General features: G+C 43.1%; 1 protein-coding gene and 1 long non-coding RNA gene across 23 annotated transcripts in view; one reads left to right on the forward strand and one right to left on the reverse strand.

Annotated features, from left to right (window-relative positions):
* Positions 1 to 21,414, forward strand: part of BCL11A (BCL11 transcription factor A) — a 102,232-nt gene that overhangs the window by 77,309 nt on the left and 3,509 nt on the right. For 3 of the 22 annotated variants that reach the window (XM_009442501.5, XM_009442506.5, XM_009442502.5), the window contains exons 3-4: positions 7,896 to 7,997; positions 14,662 to 16,684. In XM_009442501.5, coding sequence (XP_009440776.1) covers positions 7,896 to 7,997; positions 14,662 to 16,682 — 2,123 coding nt within the window. In that variant the 3' untranslated portion in view covers positions 16,683 to 16,684. The remainder of the gene's footprint in view (positions 1 to 7,895; positions 7,998 to 14,661; positions 16,685 to 21,414) is intronic. The other 19 variants (XM_003309025.7, XM_054677907.2, XM_054677904.2 and 16 more) reach the window with 7 other exon arrangements.
* LOC107973473 (uncharacterized) lies at positions 2,754 to 5,390 on the reverse strand. The gene is made up of 3 exons (XR_008546248.2): positions 5,305 to 5,390; positions 3,821 to 3,915; positions 2,754 to 3,502 (listed from the first exon to the last, which is right to left on the reverse strand). It is a non-coding gene; the product is annotated as an uncharacterized LOC107973473 (long non-coding RNA).

The raw sequence follows: 21,414 nt of genomic DNA on the forward strand, positions 1-21,414 counted from the left end.
ACTACTTGACAGAGAGGATATTGGGGGTTGGGGGAAGGAAGACACACTTAAAAGGTAAAATGTTAGAAGCCCTGCCAATTTTCAATGAGCCTGGAAGGGTGACGAAACATCTCTGAAATTATGTTGGTTAGCAAATATGATTTATTTTACAGAAATTCATTTTACACATGGCTTTCCAAGAACCCTCCATGCTGATGGGGTGTGGTGGGAGGTCAAGGACCACAGGGTGCTGGGCTTTGCTGTCCTGGTTTGTGGTGGCTGGGGAGAGGACTCCCTTTTCTTAGAGTCCTGTGTGTGCCTTTGTGAGCAATGGGTGCCAGGCTCTGGCATGAGGCCGAGCTTTGCTACTGGACTTCTGGCATGAGCCACTGAGACCTTTTCCCTTGACATTTAGCCTGGGTTTGGGGAAGTTTCTTCCTGGTTCTCTGACCTTCAGTCTCATTGGCTCAGGACGCACCTAGGTTTCCTCCTTGAAGCTCAGACAGGTAAACTTTGCAAGACTGTGTCCCAGGAGGTTGAAATCCATCATCAGGCTCACTCTCTAAGCCTAAGGATTAGCCTGGGGACCGAGCCCAGCCCTGAACTCTCCTATAAGGCCCTCCTCATTCAGGTCAAGGTCATGAGGGGAACAGGTGTATCCTGGCCAGCTTCTAGCACGGCCTATAGTAGGTCTCTTGGTTGGTCCAAAGGAGGCCTGGACTGGCATGGGAGGCAGGAGAGAGAAGCCACCCCATCTAATCCAGTCTTCTCCTTTTAAAGATGGAAACACTTAGGGCCAGAAAGAAAGGATTTATTCAAAGTCACGAAACAGCTGGTGAGTGGCAGAGTTGGGGTTGCAGAACTTAGGTTCCTGACTTTCCTCTAGCAGTCTCTCCAGAGGAACAAGTCCCTGCTTCCTAAAGGAAGAAAAGAATCCGGGGAGTGGTGGCAGTGGGAATACATAGAGCAAGGGCATCTCTGAAAGTAGCTCCCAAAGAACCTGATAAATACCTCGGATAGAGGCAAGGCTACACCCCTCCCCCTGCCCCCACTACACACAAACAAGATCCTCAGCTGAGGACTCAGAGCAGGAGTAAGGGCACCTCTATCCTCCCCATGGCTTTGAAAAGAAGAAAGAGGGGAAATTTGGAGGGATGGTCAAGTTGATGATTGAAGAGACAAAGTAGTGTAGGAAAATCTCAATGTTTCTTGCACAGTCATTTGTTGAAAATGTGTCAGCAAGTACAAGCCCATCTTAAACTGGCAATGAGACATCTGAAATAGATTATTTAAGCCAGGGAGGCAGTATTGCAAGGAAGAACATGGCTATCAACACTTGTTTGTCTGACTCAGAGGAATAAAACATAGTAAATTTTGCCTTAGCGGGCCACCCACATTCATTGGGGGAAGAAACAATTGAGGTGGGGGGAAAACAGAACAGATGAACCTTCATGGAGTTTCACAAGAGTCCACATGGTTGTGTCCCTTATTTTCAGAAAATGTGAAATTGGAAAATACGCACTTGTGAAAGCTGAAGATGTCACAGAAATCTTCAGAGGATTTATTTAGATGGTCGTATCCTCCGCTGTCAACTGGATGAATCAGTGTGCAATATTTTGATGTGAATGTAACCGCCTATTGGGCCCCATTTACTCTGTGCCCACCTTGGGCTTTGCTTCTCTCTGAGCATCTTTACCTGCTTTTTCTTTTTATCTAGGATATCCTTTCTCTTGGCTCTCCAGGTTTAACTCATATGTTTTCCTCTTTCCCAAAGCCTCTCTCCCTCCCTTCCAAATGGAAGTAATTTCTCTTCTTTTGAATTTCCATAGCAGCTCATCTGTACCTCTCTCATGACACACTTTCTACATGGGGGCAGAGCAATTTCTGTGCAGGCCTTACCTTTTCTACTAAATGAAGCCTGCTGTGGGAGAAATCTGTGTCCGTGTTTTCTTTGTACTGCCCACAGCGGCTAGCCCATTGCTTTGGGCATTGTAGGCACTCGGTAAATATTTGTTGAATGAATGCATGAGAGGTTGAATGAATGCATGAGAGAATGAATGAATGGAATTTATCCTGGGAACACACATTTTGCATAGTGAGGTATGTGATTAAACAAACAAAAAAAAATTGTCCTAAGACAATTTGTCTTTTTATGCAGCTGCCCTCTCAGTCTCCTAGATAAGTTCCACCATTCTAAGGCAAAAGCTTAAAGTGTAATAAAAATTTATCTAATTCACGATCAAGTGAAAATACTTTGGGCCCAGAGCCAAAGAATATTATTGGAGTGAACTTTTTTTAACACCCTAAATTTAACCAGCTGGAATTCTTTTTTTAAGTACCATCCTATTCAACCTTTTGAAATGAAGGATTTGCCTTTTAGTGGGAAATCTGCATTTCAACACAAAGATGGAACACAATGTCTTTGGCTTAGTTGCTTTTCAGAAAAGCAAGATTTTTTTTTTTTTTTTGGAATTATATGCTTTGCTTATGTTAAAGACACAGCTTGCAGAAAAATTTTGTTTAGGCCTGACAGATTGGTGGCTGGCATTTTTATAGATAAAGGGGCACGCAAAATGTCATCTCTACTTCCTCCCTTTATTGAGAAAAAGCCTAGGAGGAGAACTCTTAAAAGGTGAAGTTAGTAACCTGTTGTTTGAGTAATCAAGGCTCTGAGAGGATAGCATTGATCAAAAAAGAGTTTTAAAATGAGTGATTGATGTTATTAAAGTCACTGGTGAAGTATCAAGGAATCTAAGGACCATGAGAGAGTTTCAGGGAAGAAATTCTATATTGTAGTGTCTATAATTATTGCTTTCTTTTGTTTTTGCAGAATACACTTTTTAAAGAACATCAGGATTTGGTAAAACCTTAGCCAGTAAAAAAGCAATGAAGGAAAAAAATGCACATGTAAATGCTCATTTCTAGAACAAAAGAGAGTGCGATTTTGACAATATCAGAAGGTTAATTAAGAAGTCTGTGAGTGATGATAAAGCTGGCACATTTTCATTACAGATTGACACAACTCAAGACACAGGCATAGCTAATGTTTGCTCTATAATACTCTGATAAGTCAGAGAATCTAAGTGAGAAGAACTGGTATCTATGGTAAACATAGGGTCAAGAGCTAGATGCGGCTGAATAGAAAGGACATTTACTTTGCAGTTAGGTAAAGAAGCCTCTAGCTCAGACTAGCTGCACTGTTGTTATTTGTGTGGCTTGAACCTAGTAATCGGATTCAGAACTGGAATGGGTTCCTTCAGGGTACTTTACAAACGTTCAGGATGCATTTTAAGTGTAGTCTAGAAGGTGGCTACATGGAAGAGCTGAGGGACTTGAGGATTATGGACTGCAAAAGGACTGTAGGTAGTCCTGTATTTTGGCCTGTCACCAATATAGAGACCCCTCCTCATCACAGTGTCATCCATTCTCTTTTTGAAGACCCAGGGTGAAAGAAAGGGGGTCACAGTGTCACGAGATAGCCCATTCCACGTGGGACAGCTCTACTGCTTTTGTGCCTGTCTCACTGAAAAAAAAAACAGGGAAATTATCTAAAAACATATGTTTAGGAATACACACATGTACACAGACACATATGCACACACATATACACACACGAACACGCTAACACACATATGTGCATGCACATGCTAACACACATGCACAAGCATACACACATGCACACAGTCACAATATACACACATGCACATGCTCACAAACACATATGCATGCACACGCTAACACACATATGTACACACAAATGCTTGCAAACACACACACACGTATATTTTAGTGAATAGCACACATCTATGTACTCCTGTGGAGAGTCCTGTGGTTTTAATACCTGTTAAAGTTGGGCTCCCAAAGCAGTCATTAAACGTGTTGGAATGATGCTTTTTGCTTAGCTGTTTTGGCACATTTGGAAATCTGCAGTATTACCTGTTGATTAGTAGACAGTAATGTGGCTGTATTACACACCCAGTGATTAGTTTCAGAAACAAATAGCATGTTAATAGTCAAGGAATCTTTGAGATGTTCTTGAGGAAACCAAAAAACTTGATTTAATGACTTAAATTCCAGGAACATCCCACTGGGCTTAGAGCTCTTTGTCAAAAGTTGGTACCCAATATATGTAGAAATGTAAAGTGACCAAATGTATAACATTAAATCAAAGCCATTCCCAGTTTGCTGCATATTTTTTAATGAAACCTGAAAAATAAGAGTCACTAATTTTAAATTCAGCCATAAGGAAACTTTGCAACCTAATAATGTGTAAGGCATTTCTGAGGCCCCAAGTGGAAATACTGGGTCTAGAGAGACCTTTATGAAATAGAACAGGTTGAAACACCTTCCACCAGAAAAGTGTAAGACATTTGAAAAAAGATTGAGTCAGAAAAGGGAAATGTGTCCCATTTGAGAGACCAGAAAGGGAAACAAGAGTCCAGTTCCTGCTGTGTCCGTGCAGTTGCCACAGCTGCGTTCTCTGACATGTCAGCTTTTATGGAAGCAGTGAGGACACAATCTGTCTGGCACAAGCTGGTTTGGGTGTTGTCTCATGCTAAGAAGGCCCTGGACCTGATGGAGAGCCTGGACCTGTTCCCTGTCCTTATCAATGACAGACGGAGGGTGGAACCTGAATTTCCTAATGGAGGGATCCTTAGGGATTCCCTAAGCTTAATTTGTTTTTGACTGTTCCAGTCCTAAAGGAGGTGGGTCCTGGATAGGAGGGAAAACAGCCTCATGGCCCATGGGTCTCTGCCCAGGGAATTTCAAAGCTTCCAGCGTTCATACTTCCCTTACCCTAAGACAGCAGTGCTGATTCAGCTTGAGTGTGCATGAGAATCACCTGGAGAATTTATTCAGCATAGACTGCTGCTTCCCCACCCTCAATTTCTGATTCAGTAAGTCTGAGGTGGTGCCCAAGAATTTGCATTTTGAACAAACTCCCAGGTGATGCTGATCGGGGGTGGGCCTGGGTCTGCGCTGTGAGAATCACTTGCCTAAGAGCACTAACAAAGAAAAAAAGAGGACATAACTAGATCACCCACTTCCTAGCCAGCAACCAGAGCCCATCTCTGGCTGGGGAGAATGAAAGCGAAGGTGGGAAAAGAAGAGGCCCTCAACCAGGGGCAGCTCCTTTTCCCCACCTTGGCCTGGGAAGGCAGAGCTGCTCCTCGAGTTTGACGCTCAGAAGCATTAATTGTGATACTTTACTTTGCCTAAGCCGTGATGAAATAATTGAAGGCATCATAGCAAGAAGTTAAGCCCTAGGGAGGCTATTAACAATTTAGCATTTCCAGTTCATGTGGGAATGTCGATTTTACTTACCAAAGAGAATATTATGGATGTGTTTAGTGGAAGAAGCAGCAGAATCAGCTGGGGTCCCCAGTTGGCTTTGCTTTGACCCTCTTCCTGAAGGAAGATAAATGCAAGGGTGAGTCTCACAAAGACAGTGTGCTTTTTTTCTAAAGTAAATAGCTTCTTAGGCTGATAGAAATGTTTTTAGCTGTCTAATTCTGCAGGGGAAGCAGAGGTAGAGGGTGAACACAGCAAAGGTGAGGCCAGGGGGCCCAGGCAGCAGAGCAGGCCTTGTTTTCCAATTGTGAGACCAAGTCAGTTCATTGGCACCTTTCGAAAGCCCCATGTAGCGCTGCTGGGCTGGACCCTCCCCCAAGACTGTTAAGTACTGCTTAATGGATCAGTAGAAACAGGACCTTCTTGTTGGGCAGTGAAGACCACGGCAGGAGCAGCAAGGGGGAAGAGACAAATTCCCAGGAAAGACCACTGGATCAGGAGTCAGGAGATTAATTCTAATCTTCACATTGTGGTTAATCATCAGTGTAGCCATGGGCAAGTCACTTAATTTCTCATGGCCTCAGTTTCCCCATCTGTAAAATGAAGGGACAGACTTGATGATAGCTAGGGTTTTTTACAACTTAGAAAACAAAAACAAAAACAAACTATGCTGCCAGATACTCAGATGAGACCTCACTTTGCCACACGGCCAGACACTGTAGAGATCTGGTCCTGCCGTCAGCTTGTTTAGGGCTAATGGGTTTGTAGACAAGTTTGCCAACAAGAGATTCATGCGAGGGGCTAGGCATGGATTAGGTTAGCAGTTCTCCCATTTCTTGCTGGAGGCCTGCTGAAGCACTTCAGGGTCTCTTCCCAGAGTAAGTGGCAGAGAATTTGAAATTCGATACTCCCCATACAAGGATCCAAGTACCTGTTGCTTTTATGCTGGGATCACAGAGATACCTGGGTTGCCTGTGTTTCCTAAGAAAAGGATGTCTGTTTTGGCAGCAAACTTAGTGAACGGCTGAGGCAAAAACAAGTGCAAAGATGGATTCTCAGATTTCTCATTGAAAAATACCATGACAAAATCTGTAGTAATTTTACACCACACTCTCAATTCACTTGACATAAACAGTCAAATGTAGACATACTTGTTTGTTAAGTCCGGTCTTCCTGCTTGTGTTGGTTCACTTTGTGGTGTTTATTTTGTTTTGGGTCAGAGAGGATGAAATGTCTCTGTAGATGTTCTCAGACTAGGTGGTGCTTCCACCAGGGCTTCCCTCTGCAGGCCTGGTAACAGCAGACCTATGCTGTCTGTGTAAGAGCCTTCTCAGCAGCACACCATCGTTACCCACCAGGCTCCTTGCGAAAGGAAATCTTGTCCCAACTGCCTTGGCTGTGCTTGGCAGTGTGCTCTATATAAGGAGAACAGGATGTATTTTACACTTGAGACCTGCTATCCTAGAGTACAACAACAACACTTCTAAGTGCTCTTAATATTAAGCTAATGGAAAACATACTGTTTGTTCACCATCAAAGTCTGTTTTTCTTGTCTCCCGCCCTCCCCAATCATCATGAACTCCAAACCTCTAGAACACACAGAGCGTCTCCTGCACCATCTATCCTCCAGTCTGTCTCAAGATGGACAGCTACATGGTTAGTTAGCTAGAGGAGGACTTGGAAAAGCTAGGCACTTACCACATAAACCATAAAATCCCCAGATTGCACAAACCAAATTTTCCTCTTCTCAAAAAAATCTCAGTGCTACAAATGTTTCATTGACTATTAGATTCATTTTATTAGTGTGAGAAGTCACTTGTCTTCACCAGAGTACAACAAAGTGCAGTAAAATGGTGAAGATGGGTCAGGGTTTCTGGGTACTGGCATTATTGGAATGCTGGTTCTTTCCTTGTCATTTAATGGTCAAAGTTATTTGGACCCCAGAAGTCTAATCTTTATCTTCCATTGCTTTGTATTGTGAGAAGCCACATCTGTGTAAGGTTTCCAGTTGACAGGATTCTAGAGTATGGCCCAGCTCAGTCCAGAAATGCCCAGGTTTCCCCTATCACTGAAGGCGCTATCATAAATATAGCATGGGAAGAGGGGGGCAGAGGGACAGAGAAAGCAAAGTGGGACTCTGTCCCATAAAAAACGATTCACAAATCTACTCATTTCCTATCAGCATTTTGCTTTTTGCTTGGGTTTGTCTATAAAGTAAAGTTAATGTATGCATGTAAACCAGCCTTGCAGATAAAATCCCCCCATGTTTCCAGGCTACCCACAATATTACCAGTTTTCCCCTTGCTGTTTACACATCTTCTTTCCACAAGACAATAATCAAACAACAACAAATAAATAAGCAAATGAACCAAAGACCACCTCTCCCCTTTCCTAAAACAAACCCTTTCCCTTTTGTCAAAAAGACCGAAATTGAAAACAAAACAGAAACTCTGGGAAATAACTCACCACTATTCTTTTGTTTCAGGCCTTGGGCCTGTTAACTATCTGCAAGGCTGTTGTAATGATGTTGTAATCTATTTTAATGGAATTGAAATGTGATATCCTGTGGTTTATGATGCACGTTGTTTGTAGCTGTAGTGCTTGATTTTGGGTTTCTTTCACAGATAAACTTCTGCACTGGAGGGGCCTCTCCTCCCCTCGTTCTGCACATGGAGCTCTAATCCCCACGCCTGGGATGAGTGCAGAATATGCACCGCAGGGTATTTGTAAGTTGAGCCTTATTTCTTCTACAAATGTCCATGTGTATAGAGATGAGAATTTCTGGAAATTGCCCTTACTTTTTAAGTACTGAAGGAGTTACTTCCAAAATAGATTGTCATATGTATTATTCCATTACTCACTTGGCAGCCGCTCCCCACTCCACTCAGCCCCAGCGGGACTTCTTCCCTCCCCTTTTTCTTTCCTCACTGGAGGCTGGGAGCTGATAGTAGCTCATCCCTGTGGGTCTTCTCCCCAGGGTCTTGTCTTGCTCCGTGGCTAGTGATTGAAGATGCCTGTGCCTCTGGAGCCCATTTTATTACTTGACATTCACTCCTGTGGTCTCATTTAGGACTTTGGGTATAGTCCATGGCACACATCTTTAGCCAAGGCCAGAATCAAAAGGAGTCAGTTTAGGGTTATTCCAGGGTTATTCCAATGCATATTCCTTATGTATTTACATGTGTATTTGAACATAGTATATGTTGTATATTCATGCCCACACATAATTTTGACTAATTTTTCTCCTGGTTTTAGAGAAAAATGCACATCATTGTAGTTAAAATGTGAAGGCTCTACTATCACCACCACCACCACCACCATCACCACCACCACCACAACCACCACTGCCACCATCACCACCACCACCACAACCACCACCATCACCACCACCATCACTACCACCACCACCACCAGTACCATCACCACCATCACCACCACCACCACCATTATCACTACCACCACCACCACCACCACCATCACCACCACCATCACCATCACCACAAGTACCATCACCACCAGCACCATCACTACCACCATCACCACCACCATTACCACCACCATCACTACCACCACCACCATCACCACCAGTACCATCACCACCATCACCACCACCACCACCATTATCACTACCACCACCACCACCACCATCACCACCACCACCACCACCACCATCACCATCACCACAAGTACCATCACCACCAGCACCATCACTACCACCACCACCACCATCACCACCACCACCATCACTACCACCACCACCAGTAGCATCACCACCATCACCACCACCACCACCATCACCACCATCACCATCATCACCATCACCACCAGTACCATCACCACCAGTACCATCACCATCAACACCACCATCTCCACCACCACCATTACCACCACCATCACTAACACCACCACCATCACCAGTACCATCACCACCATCACCACCACCATTATCACTACCACCACCACCACCACCATCACCACCAACACCACCATCACCACCACTACCACCACCACCACCACCATCACCACCACCACCACCACCATCACCACCACCATCACCACCACCATCACCATCACCATCACCATCACCACCACCACAACCACCACTGCCACCATCACCACCACCACCACCATCACCACCACCATCACCACCACCACCATCACCACCACCATCACCACCACCACCACCACCACCACCACCATCACCATCAACACCACCATCACCACCACCATCACCATCACCACCACCACCATCTCCACCACCACAACCACCACTGCCACCATCACCACCACCACCACAACCACCACCATCACTACCACCACCACCATCACCACCAGTACCATCACCACCATCACCACCACCACCATCACTACCACCACCACCACCACCACCATTACCACCACCATCACTACCACCACCACCATCACCATCAGTACCATCACCACCACCACCACCATCACCACCATCACCATCACCACCATCACCATCACCACCAGTACCATCACCACCAGTACCATCACCATCATCACCACCATCACCACCACCACCATTACCACCACCATCACTACCACCACCACCATCAACACCACCGCCATTACCGCCACCATCACTACCACCACCACCACCACCATCACTACCACCACCAACACCACCACCACCATCACCACCAACACCACCATCACCACCACCACCACCACCACCACCACCACCATCATCATCACCACCACCACCACCACCACCACCACCGCCACCACCATTTACTTGTTCAAGTGAGGTTTACAGTAGGGACCATTTTATGAAACTTAAATTTGTCCATTTATACAAATGTTTTCTGAAAGATACTGTTTTAGAAAATAATACAGTTTGCTTCTCTGTGTAGGAACACATGGTATGAATCATGCATGGCTAAAAGGTTAGGGGGTGGGCAGTGATTCCACCCTAAACACAAAAAAGCAGGTTCAAGAAGAAAAGAAGTGTGACATCTAATTTTTATTTGAAAGTAAATGAAAAATAACCTGCTGTGGAAAGAAAAAAAAAAAAGAAAAGGAAAAAGGTCATGGAGAGAGAATAACAAAGAGCAAGATGCCAGAGTTAAGGCTCTAAGGGGGACTGTTTTTAGATGGGAGGGAGATGACACTTACCCATCTTGTAAATGGTATCTGAAGAGCAGGGCATGCACCCTGAGACCAGATTCAAAGCCAGTTGTTTATTTTTGTTAACTCCTAGGTAATCCTAGGTAACAAAGAGTTATTGTGTGAATTTCATAAGCCCTCAGGTCCTGAGGGCTGGGTGGTTCAGGGGTTAAAAGCACCTCATCTGCTCCCTTCCCCCAAGCTGGGCCTAAGCCTGGGTTAGGTCACAGATTGCAGAAGGTTTAGGAGGTTGGGCTCACGGTTTCTAGTCCCTGCATGCTGGCTGGGTGGGGAGAGCTCTCCTGTTGCTGGGGGCATCTGGGGCCTGCATGGGGCTGTGGGAACGGAGCCACTTTTGGAGGGAAGGGATAGAAGGGAGTTGAGCAGTTGAGAGGAGGGTGGAGTTGAGAGGCCAAGGGCTGTTGCCAGGGAAACATAGTTCTCGGTCTTCAGCCTGGTCTTCCTGAGGGCTGGGAGTTTGATTTGACTGGTAGGAAAGTCTGAGCTTGATAGGGAACCCCTGTCCTCTCCCACCTTCCCACAAAGGGAGGGTACATAGTTTGCTGGTGCCCCTGCTGGCAGGACCAATTTAGGAGTGACCAGAACAAGGTATGTGGAAGTGGGTTGTGGGGGTCCAGAAAGCTCTAGAACAAACCTGATGCCCATTCCACTTGGCGGCATTAACCTGCTGCCCCTGGCTTCCAGAGCTCATAGCACTTCCCTGTGGCCACCCTGCTGTGTGCCAGTCACCCCTGCTCTTTAACTAGAGCCTCCTTTTGGCCTGGGTTAAGGCCTGGACTGGGACCTTCCTCTGGAAGCCGTTTGGGGTGTGTAATGTGGTTAGTCATTACCCTCAGTAATTAATCACCCCTGGTAGTAATGAAAACTCACATTCACATTCGACCTGATAGTTTACAGAGGGCTTTTATATACTTCTGTCATTTGAACCTCCCAACAATTCTTACAGGTACTGTTTTTATGCTCATTTTACAGATAGGAATTCTAAGACTCAGAGAAATCAAATGACTATCCCAGAGTTACAATCTAGTGAATAATAGAGCTAGGACTCCAGTCTCAGACCTCCTTGTTCTTCTGAATCGTGAGGCTTAGATCACATGACTTTTTCACATTGGTGACATACTAGAAATGGGGGTCATTCCTTGCCATAAAGTAAAATGAAATAAAATAAAAGCCAGTAGGTGGGCTAATAGCTGATTTTAACCCTTTTGATGTCTCAAGTTCCTATGCTTAGGGGCCAGGTGTCAGTTTATTGCTCTAAATCAAAACAATCCCCGTAAATGCCCAATGAGGCTCTCAAATTGAGAAGTTGATTTTCATCAGAGTAAATGAAGAATATTATTATATTTTACACATCAATAAATCAATGTAGGCCTAATTTTGCCACGCAGGAAATCAATTCCAGTCTTTCTAAATCATCAAAGATGTTATGAACAAAGTAATTTCACAAATTATGGCAAGTAACACATTTATTGATGACTGCAGTTTAGGAATTTAGAATCTGTGAGCACTGTAATATAATATGGTACACTGGCATGAGCTGAGTGAAATACAGATTATATGGTGAAATTGTAATGCATCATTTGCTATTAGTGGACTGGTAATAATTACCAGTTTCAAAGCAGCTCTCTCCATGTAATCTTTAGTCTCAATCGTAACAGCCCTTCTCATTGACATTATGATTACACTAGCTGCCCTCATGATCTAGAATATCTAGTTGATGGGAATACTAAAATGCGATAGTGAAAACTGTATGTTGTATGCTCATTATAAGATAAAATGCCATTTTCTCTGACCTGATGTATGAGAGAGAGGGGAGGATAACATCACAGTGTTAACATACTGTAGCATGATCACATAACTGGCTCTGTAAAAAAGTTTAGGATGCTCAGGGCAGCAAAATAAAATGGACTTTTCTCATTTAAGCCTTTTTGAAAGGATACAAATGAGATCCTTGATGTAGTGCTGTATGCTACAGATTTTGGCATTTATCAATGACTACAATTCATGGCACATGTGAAACCAGCACCACTAATTATGAGTCTAGTCCTGGATTTCAATCGATGTTTTATAAGGTAAAATATAATTTTAAGGCATTTGGAGTGATGAACGTGTTAAGGACTTGGATTATCAGACAAATCTTTTTACTTGCCCAACTCAGATCCTCAGGCTAAATAGGTATGATAGTCACCCAGAGATCTAGGGAGGACAAGGAGGAAGCCACAGAGGATCATGTAGTTGGAACCAGATAGTTTTTTTTCCAGCCTATTTGGGACCCAAGTTATTGTTCAACAACAACAAAAAATTTATAAAAATGTTCTCAATGAAGCTTTTTATTTCCCTTTGAAGAGAGGAGGCAAACAAAAATAGGCAGATAATGTGATACTAATGTCAGCGTTTTCTTTCAAAATCTTTCTGCCTTTTTTCCCCCTTCCACATTAGACAAATGTTTGAAACCTAATTTTGGTATCTTACCATCTAATCTTGTTTAAGAGATTTACCCAGGAGTGAGATATATTGAGTGGGATTATAAATGCATTGTAAAGTAAATTACAAGGTCAGGGCAGGAGTCCATTATTTAGACAAGTGCTTGAGCGAGGCTGGCTTATTTTGGAATACCAGTGTTTGGGGGCTCCTGAGAAGACCCTGCCGGCTTTTCTTTCTGACTTGCTAAATGGAGGCATCATATAATTGATTAATTCCTCATTCTCACTCTTAACCTCCCTGGTAGATTTTTTTTTTTTCCTTCTTAGAAAGTTACTGACAAATATTAGCTGTGGCCTTAAAGAACTCTTGCAGCCCTTCTTTTAAAAGAAGGAGAAAAGTTTGTTATTTCTCAGTTATATTTTAAGGCTTTTTTTTCAGAATCTCTGGGAAGTTTTGTTTTTCTCATCGTCGTCCTTTGGCTACCATTACTTCTGCCCTTTTTAATGTTGCAGTTGACTAGTAAACTGTTGGTTAGTTATTCCATATATATATATATATTTAATGTAGCTATCTCCCCATATATATTTAATTTAGCCATCTCCCCAAATGAAATATTTTGTGAAGTCAAGCTGGCCCTTCTTTGCCAAAGTGGCATTTACCACTCTTGGGTTCTTTTCAGCAAGGGAAATAATGTGACTTAAGCAGGGCCCCTCTCCAGACGGCTTGGCTACTGGCCAGAGTTGACTAGCTGAACTGTATCTTTCTGTTTCTTTCTCAACTGAAGCTGAGTCCCAGCCGAGGGCGCAGGATGTTGTATAATTTGGTTCACGTTGTTAGCCTCTCAAAATAATGAGGAGGAGGATAGTGTAGCATTTCTCAGCCTGCTGCCTGTCATGGTGCTGGCTGTTTTAACTGTTCCTTAAACTAGGATGCTGTGTCTGCTTAAGTCGGCACCAGCCACTCCTCCTAACTTTTCCAGACTTGCATTTGTCTGACCGGGGGACAACTCCTAAAGATTGGATACAGCCTATCCGTTAAATCTGAATGAAGTTTTTCTTTCAGATTTTTTAAACATTCTTTGAGATAAAAATGGACGTCCCCATGGGGTGTTGTGGAACCAAAATTGGGACTCACTGATCCTCCCACAGTCTGGGGTGTGAGAATGTTGCTAGTCTTTTTTCCACGGAAGTATTTTATGAGTACCCTCTCATTTTAACAATATCAACAATTAGTGTGTTTCAGGCTAACGCTGAAAGCATCTTTAGGGCCATAGAACATTGTAGTGAGTTGACCTTCTTCCCCTTTTTTGATACCTCTATGAAATGTTTGCCTATTTAGAAAGTTCACCTGCCACCCAGGGGGGAATAGAAAGCTGGGATTTAGGAAGCCAAAAGTTTCCTTGGGTCACCTTGTCCAAGTTTCTCACTTAACAAGGAGGAAACAGAGGCACATGGAGATGAGATGGCTTGCCCCAAACTACAGCTGATGGAACTGGAAAGTTTAGAAGACATTTGTTGAGGTGCCTAGAATGTAGGGACCTTCATCCTCAAGCCAGAACTGGTCAGGATTTTTCTGCTTTGGGGATTGGATATAAAATTTCTAGAACTGAGTTTAATGGCAGGAAGACCAATTGGACCAATATTTACTGGGTACCCATGCTCAGACGTGCCAGGCACAGGGGGTAGGTCAGTGAGGGCTTAGGCCTTGGGGTTGAGGGGTGGGGGCAGGGAAGGCTGGAGGTGGAACATAAATAAGCAATTGCTGATGCCCGCCTCGGTGATTAAACATTGATGTTGGTGTTGTATTATTTTGCAGGTAAAGATGAGCCCAGCAGCTACACATGTACAACTTGCAAACAGCCATTCACCAGTGCATGGTTTCTCTTGCAACACGCACAGAACACTCATGGATTAAGAATCTACTTAGAAAGCGAACACGGAAGTCCCCTGACCCCGCGGGTTGGTATCCCTTCAGGACTAGGTGCAGAATGTCCTTCCCAGCCACCTCTCCATGGGATTCATATTGCAGACAATAACCCCTTTAACCTGCTAAGAATACCAGGATCAGTATCGAGAGAGGCTTCCGGCCTGGCAGAAGGGCGCTTTCCACCCACTCCCCCCCTGTTTAGTCCTCCACCGAGACATCACTTGGACCCCCACCGCATAGAGCGCCTGGGGGCGGAAGAGATGGCCCTGGCCACCCATCACCCGAGTGCCTTTGACAGGGTGCTGCGGTTGAATCCAATGGCTATGGAGCCTCCCGCCATGGATTTCTCTAGGAGACTTAGAGAGCTGGCAGGGAACACGTCTAGCCCACCGCTGTCCCCAGGCCGGCCCAGCCCTATGCAAAGGTTACTGCAACCATTCCAGCCAGGTAGCAAGCCGCCCTTCCTGGCGACGCCCCCCCTCCCTCCTCTGCAATCCGCCCCTCCTCCCTCCCAGCCCCCGGTCAAGTCCAAGTCATGCGAGTTCTGCGGCAAGACGTTCAAATTTCAGAGCAACCTGGTGGTGCACCGGCGCAGCCACACGGGCGAGAAGCCCTACAAGTGCAACCTGTGCGACCACGCGTGCACCCAGGCCAGCAAGCTGAAGCGCCACATGAAGACGCACATGCACAAATCGTCCCCCATGACGGTCAAGTCCGACGACGGTCTCTCCACCGCCAGCTCCCCGGAACCCGGCACCAGCGACTTGGTGGGCAGCGCCAGCAGCGCGCTCAAGTCCGTGGTGGCCAAGTTCAAGAGCGAGAACGACCCCAACCTGATCCCGGAGAACGGGGACGAGGAGGAAGAGGAGGACGACGAGGAAGAGGAAGAAGAGGAGGAAGAGGAGGAGGAGGAGCTGACGGAGAGCGAGAGGGTGGACTACGGCTTCGGGCTGAGCCTGGAGGCGGCGCGCCACCACGAGAACAGCTCGCGGGGCGCGGTCGTGGGCGTGGGCGACGAGAGCCGCGCCCTGCCCGACGTCATGCAGGGCATGGTGCTCAGCTCCATGCAGCACTTCAGCGAGGCCTTCCACCAGGTCCTGGGCGAGAAGCATAAGCGCGGCCACCTGGCCGAGGCCGAGGGCCACAGGGACACTTGCGACGAAGACTCGGTGGCCGGCGAGTCGGACCGCATAGACGATGGCACTGTTAATGGCCGCGGCTGCTCCCCGGGCGAGTCGGCCTCGGGGGGCCTGTCCAAAAAGCTGCTGCTGGGCAGCCCCAGCTCGCTGAGCCCCTTCTCTAAGCGCATCAAGCTCGAGAAGGAGTTCGACCTGCCCCCGGCCGCGATGCCCAACACGGAGAACGTGTACTCGCAGTGGCTCGCCGGCTACGCGGCCTCCAGGCAGCTCAAAGATCCCTTCCTTAGCTTCGGAGACTCCAGACAATCGCCTTTTGCCTCCTCGTCGGAGCACTCCTCGGAGAACGGGAGCTTGCGCTTCTCCACACCGCCCGGGGAGCTGGACGGAGGGATCTCGGGGCGCAGCGGCACGGGAAGTGGAGGGAGCACGCCCCATATTAGTGGTCCGGGCCCGGGCAGGCCCAGCTCAAAAGAGGGCAGACGCAGCGACACTTGTGAGTACTGTGGGAAAGTCTTCAAGAACTGTAGCAATCTCACTGTCCACAGGAGAAGCCACACGGGCGAAAGGCCTTATAAATGCGAGCTGTGCAACTATGCCTGTGCCCAGAGTAGCAAGCTCACCAGGCACATGAAAACGCATGGCCAGGTGGGGAAGGACGTTTACAAATGTGAAATTTGTAAGATGCCTTTTAGCGTGTACAGTACCCTGGAGAAACACATGAAAAAATGGCACAGTGATCGAGTGTTGAATAATGATATAAAAACTGAATAGAGGTATATTAATACCCCTCCCTCACTCCCACCTGACACCCCCTTTTTCACCACTCCCCTTCCCCATCGCCCTCCAGCCCCACTCCCTGTAGGATTTTTTTCTAGTCCCATGTGATTTAAACAAACAAACAAACAAACAGAAGTAACGAAGCTAAGAATATGAGAGTGCTTGTCACCAGCACACCTGTTTTTTTTTTTTTCTTTTTCTTTTTTCTTTTTCCTTTTTTTTTTTTTCCTTTATGTTCTCACCGTTTGAATGCATGATCTGTATGGGGCAATACTATTGCATTTTACGCAAACTTTGAGCCTTTCTCTTGTGCAATAATTTACATGTTGTGTATGTTTTTTTTTAAACTTAGACAGCATGTATGGTATGTTATGGCTATTTTAAATTGTCCCTAATTCGTTGCTGAGCAAACATGTTGCTGTTTCCAGTTCCGTTCTGAGAGAAAAAGAGAGAGAGAGAGAAAAAGACCATGCTGCATACATTCTGTAATACATATCATGTACAGTTTTATTTTATAACGTGAGGAGGAAAAACAGTCTTTGGATTAACCCTCTATAGACAGAATAGATAGCACTGAAAAAAAATCTCTATGAGCTAAATGTCTGTCTCTAAAGGGTTAAATGTATCAATTGGAGAGGAAGAAAAAAAGGCCTTGAATTGACAAATTAAGAGAAAAACAGAACAAGTTTATTCTATCATTTGGTTTTAAAATATGAGTGCCTTGGATCTATTAAAACCACATCGATGGTTCTTTCTACTTGTTATAAACTTGTAGCTTAATTCAGCATTGGGTGAGGTAATAAACCTTAGGAACTAGCATATAATTCTATATTGTATTTCTCACAACAATGGCTACCTAAAAAGATGACCCATTATGTCCTAGTTAATCATCATTTTTCCTTTAGTTTAATTTTATAAACAAAACTGATTATACCAGTATAAAAGCTACTTTGCTCCTGGTGAGAGCTTAAAAGAAATGGGCTGTTTTGCCCAAAGTTTTATTTTTTTAAAACAATGATTAAATTGAATGTGTAATGTGCAAAAGCCCTGGAACGCAATTAAATACACTAGTAAGGAGTTCATTTTATGAAGATATTTGCTTTAATAATGTCTTTTTAAAAATTCTGGCACCAAAAGAAATAGATCCAGATCTACTTGGTTGTCAAGTGGACAATCAAATGATAAACTTTAAGACCTTGTATACCATATTGAAAGGAAGAGGCTGACAATAAGGTTTGACAGAGGGGAACAGAAGAAAATAATATGATTTATTAGCACAACGTGGTACTATTTGCCATTTAAAACTAGAACAGGTATATAAGCTAATATTGATACAATGATGATTAACTATGAATTCTTAAGACTTGCATTTAAATGTGACATTCTTAAAAAAAGAAGAGAAAGAATTTTAAGAGTAGCAGTATATATGTCTGTGCTCCCTAAAAGTTGTACTTCATTTCTTTTCCATACACTGTGTGCTATTTGTGTTAACATGGAAGAGGATTCATTGTTTTTATTTTTATTTTTTTAATTTTTTCTTTTTTATTAAGCTAGCATCTGCCCCAGTTGGTGTTCAAATAGCACTTGACTCTGCCTGTGATATCTGTATCTTTTCTCTAATCAGAGATACAGAGGTTGAGTATAAAATAAACCTGCTCAGATAGGACAATTAAGTGCACTGTACAATTTTCCCAGTTTACAGGTCTATACTTAAGGGAAAAGTTGCAAGAATGCTGAAAAAAAATTGAACACAATCTCATTGAGGAGCATTTTTTAAAAACTAAAAAAAAAAAACTTTGCCAGCCATTTACTTGACTATTGAGCTTACTTACTTGGACGCAACATTGCAAGCGCTGTGAATGGAAACAGAATACACTTAACATAGAAATGAATGATTGCTTTCGCTTCTACAGTGCAAGGATTTTTTTGTACAAAACTTTTTTAAATATAAATGTTAAGAAAAAAATTTTTTAAAAAACACTTCATTATGTTTAGGGGGGAACTGCATTTTAGGGTTCCATTGTCTTGGTGGTGTTACAAGACTTGTTATCCATTTAAAAATGGTAGTGGAAATTCTATGCCTTGGATACACACCGCTCTTCAGGTTGTAAAAAAAAAAAAAAACATACATTGGGGAAAGGTTTAAGATTATATAGTACTTAAATATAGGAAAATGCACACTCATGTTGATTCCTATGCTAAAATACATTTATGGTCTTTTTTCTGTATTTCTAGAATGGTATTTGAATTAAATGTTCATCTAGTGTTAGGCACTATAGTATTTATATTGAAGCTTGTATTTTTAACTGTTGCTTGTTCTCTTAAAAGGTATCAATGTACCTTTTTTGGTAGTGGAAAAAAAAAAGACAGGCTGCCACAGTATATTTTTTTAATTTGGCAGGATAATATAGTGCAAATTATTTGTATGCTTCAAAAAAAAAAAAAGAGAGAAACAAAAAAGTGTGACATTACAGATGAGAAGCCATATAATGGCGGTTTGGGGGAGCCTGCTAGAATGTCACATGGATGGCTGTCATAGGGGTTGTACATATCCTTTTTTGTTCCTTTTTCCTGCTGCCATACTGTATGCAGTACTGCAAGCTAATAACGTTGGTTTGTTATGTAGTGTGCTTTTTGTCCCTTTCCTTCTATCACCCTACATTCCAGCATCTTACCTTCATATGCAGTAAAAGAAAGAAAGAAAAAAAAGGAAAAAAAAAAAAAAAAACCAATGTTTTGCAGTTTTTTTCATTGCCAAAAACTAAATGGTGCTTTATATTTAGATTGGAAAGAATTTCATATGCAAAGCATATTAAAGAGAAAGCCCGCTTTAGTCAATACTTTTTTGTAAATGGCAATGCAGAATATTTTGTTATTGGCCTTTTCTATTCCTGTAATGAAAGCTGTTTGTCGTAACTTGAAATTTTATCTTTTACTATGGGAGTCACTATTTATTATTGCTTATGTGCCCTGTTCAAAACAGAGGCACTTAATTTGATCTTTTATTTTTCTTTGTTTTTATTTTTTTTTTATTTAGATGACCAAAGGTCATTACAACCTGGCTTTTTATTGTATTTGTTTCTGGTCTTTGTTAAGTTCTATTGGAAAAACCACTGTCTGTGTTTTTTTGGCAGTTGTCTGCATTAACCTGTTCATACACCCATTTTGTCCCTTTATTGAAAAAATAAAAAAAATTAAAGTACACATTGTAAGCTTCTTGTGTCCTCATTTGACACACTCTGTAAATTACTTTCAAGAAAATAACAGGTTTTAAGAGAAGGCCAGTCAGTCTTTTTCAGGATTATTTCTATGGGCATTCTGATGCGTGTATTATACCCTAAAGGAACATAAAGTACTTACTATATTAAAATAGACATATCTCAAACCCTGGACATAGTTTTAAGGCTTTCCAGTTTAGAATAGATTTCAAGAAATGGAAGGTGTTTTCAGTCTGATGTTAAAAACTTACTCCATCTCTTAGCAGAAATCCATTCAAACGTAAGTGAAAAAACTTGCTGGTAATAGCATCTTAAACTTTTATTTCCTTTAAATTTTTTGCTGTTCTTGTTGTCTAAAAGTTCTTTTCTATTCTCCCATCCTTGCTTTATCTTAGAACATAATGTAAAAAAGATTTTTTTTAAAAAAATCAGCTCTTTGGTTTCCATGTAAGAGTCTTTTCTCATAACAAAATAACCCCACTTTTGAAATCTAAAAATCTGGAAACAAAGGCATCAGGTTTTGTTTTGTTTTGTTTTGTTTAAAAAAGAGGGAGAAAAAAAGAGAGAGACGAAAGAAAAGAAAGCAGCCACTAGGGGTGTAGCCAGACATAGTGAAATCTTTGGAATCAGCCACTGATTTCCTGAGATGCATAGTGGTTTGCCTTGTGGTTCTGAGATCCCAGGAACCCTAGATGCTACAGATTACTTTAGGTGTTTTGATAGGGTCTTCCTGGATGACAGCAAATAAGGGCGGGAATACCCTTCAATTATCTTCTGACCAGCCAGTTAGGTCTATTTTAAAAATCCTTAGAAATCTGTGTTGTCACTTTTACAAATACTGCATGTTGCAGCATCTATTTGCTTTACTAAACACATACCTCTGTGATATCGTGTCCCTGTTCCCAGTGTAGATGAATGAATACGACATTGTTCTTATTTTTGTAAAAAACCAAAACAAAAGCCGTTCTGTTGTCTTCTTGTGGTAGCATTTTTTGTCGCTCAGTTCTTATGCCCTAGTGCCTGTGAGGTGGCCTTTTCATGTCATGCCTTTTATCTGAGGCAAGAATAGTTTTATCTTTCTAAAGTATAAAGAAAGTCAATGTTTTCTGAAAAGCCAGTTTGGGTGGGAAGGAGAGAGTGGGGCTAGAGGAATCCACTGAGAAAGGATGTTGGAGAATATTATATAGGAGGTGGGGTGGGGTGGGCGTGCGGTACCTTGAGAACTTGATGTTTGTCACTGAACTTAGAAAAGATATACTGTATGTGTTTTGGATTAGGTTTCTCCAAAACTGAATCCAAAATGCTGCTCAAGACAGATAGAAATAATTCCCCAGTGCCATGCCAGCTTTAGATGTGGTGACTTCGACTCCACCCTATTAAATGTCCATAAAACCTCTGTGCGTCCCTATTACTCTTTTATTAGGAGCTATGAGTGCAACTGTGTAGGTTTTATATACAGTATTCATTTTAATTTCTCAGTATATGCTGCTCTTAGCGTAATTAGGTTT

Source organism: Pan troglodytes, chromosome 12 (genome assembly GCF_028858775.2).
Source record: "Pan troglodytes isolate AG18354 chromosome 12, NHGRI_mPanTro3-v2.0_pri, whole genome shotgun sequence".
NCBI classification, from domain to species: Eukaryota; Metazoa; Chordata; class Mammalia; order Primates; family Hominidae; genus Pan; species Pan troglodytes.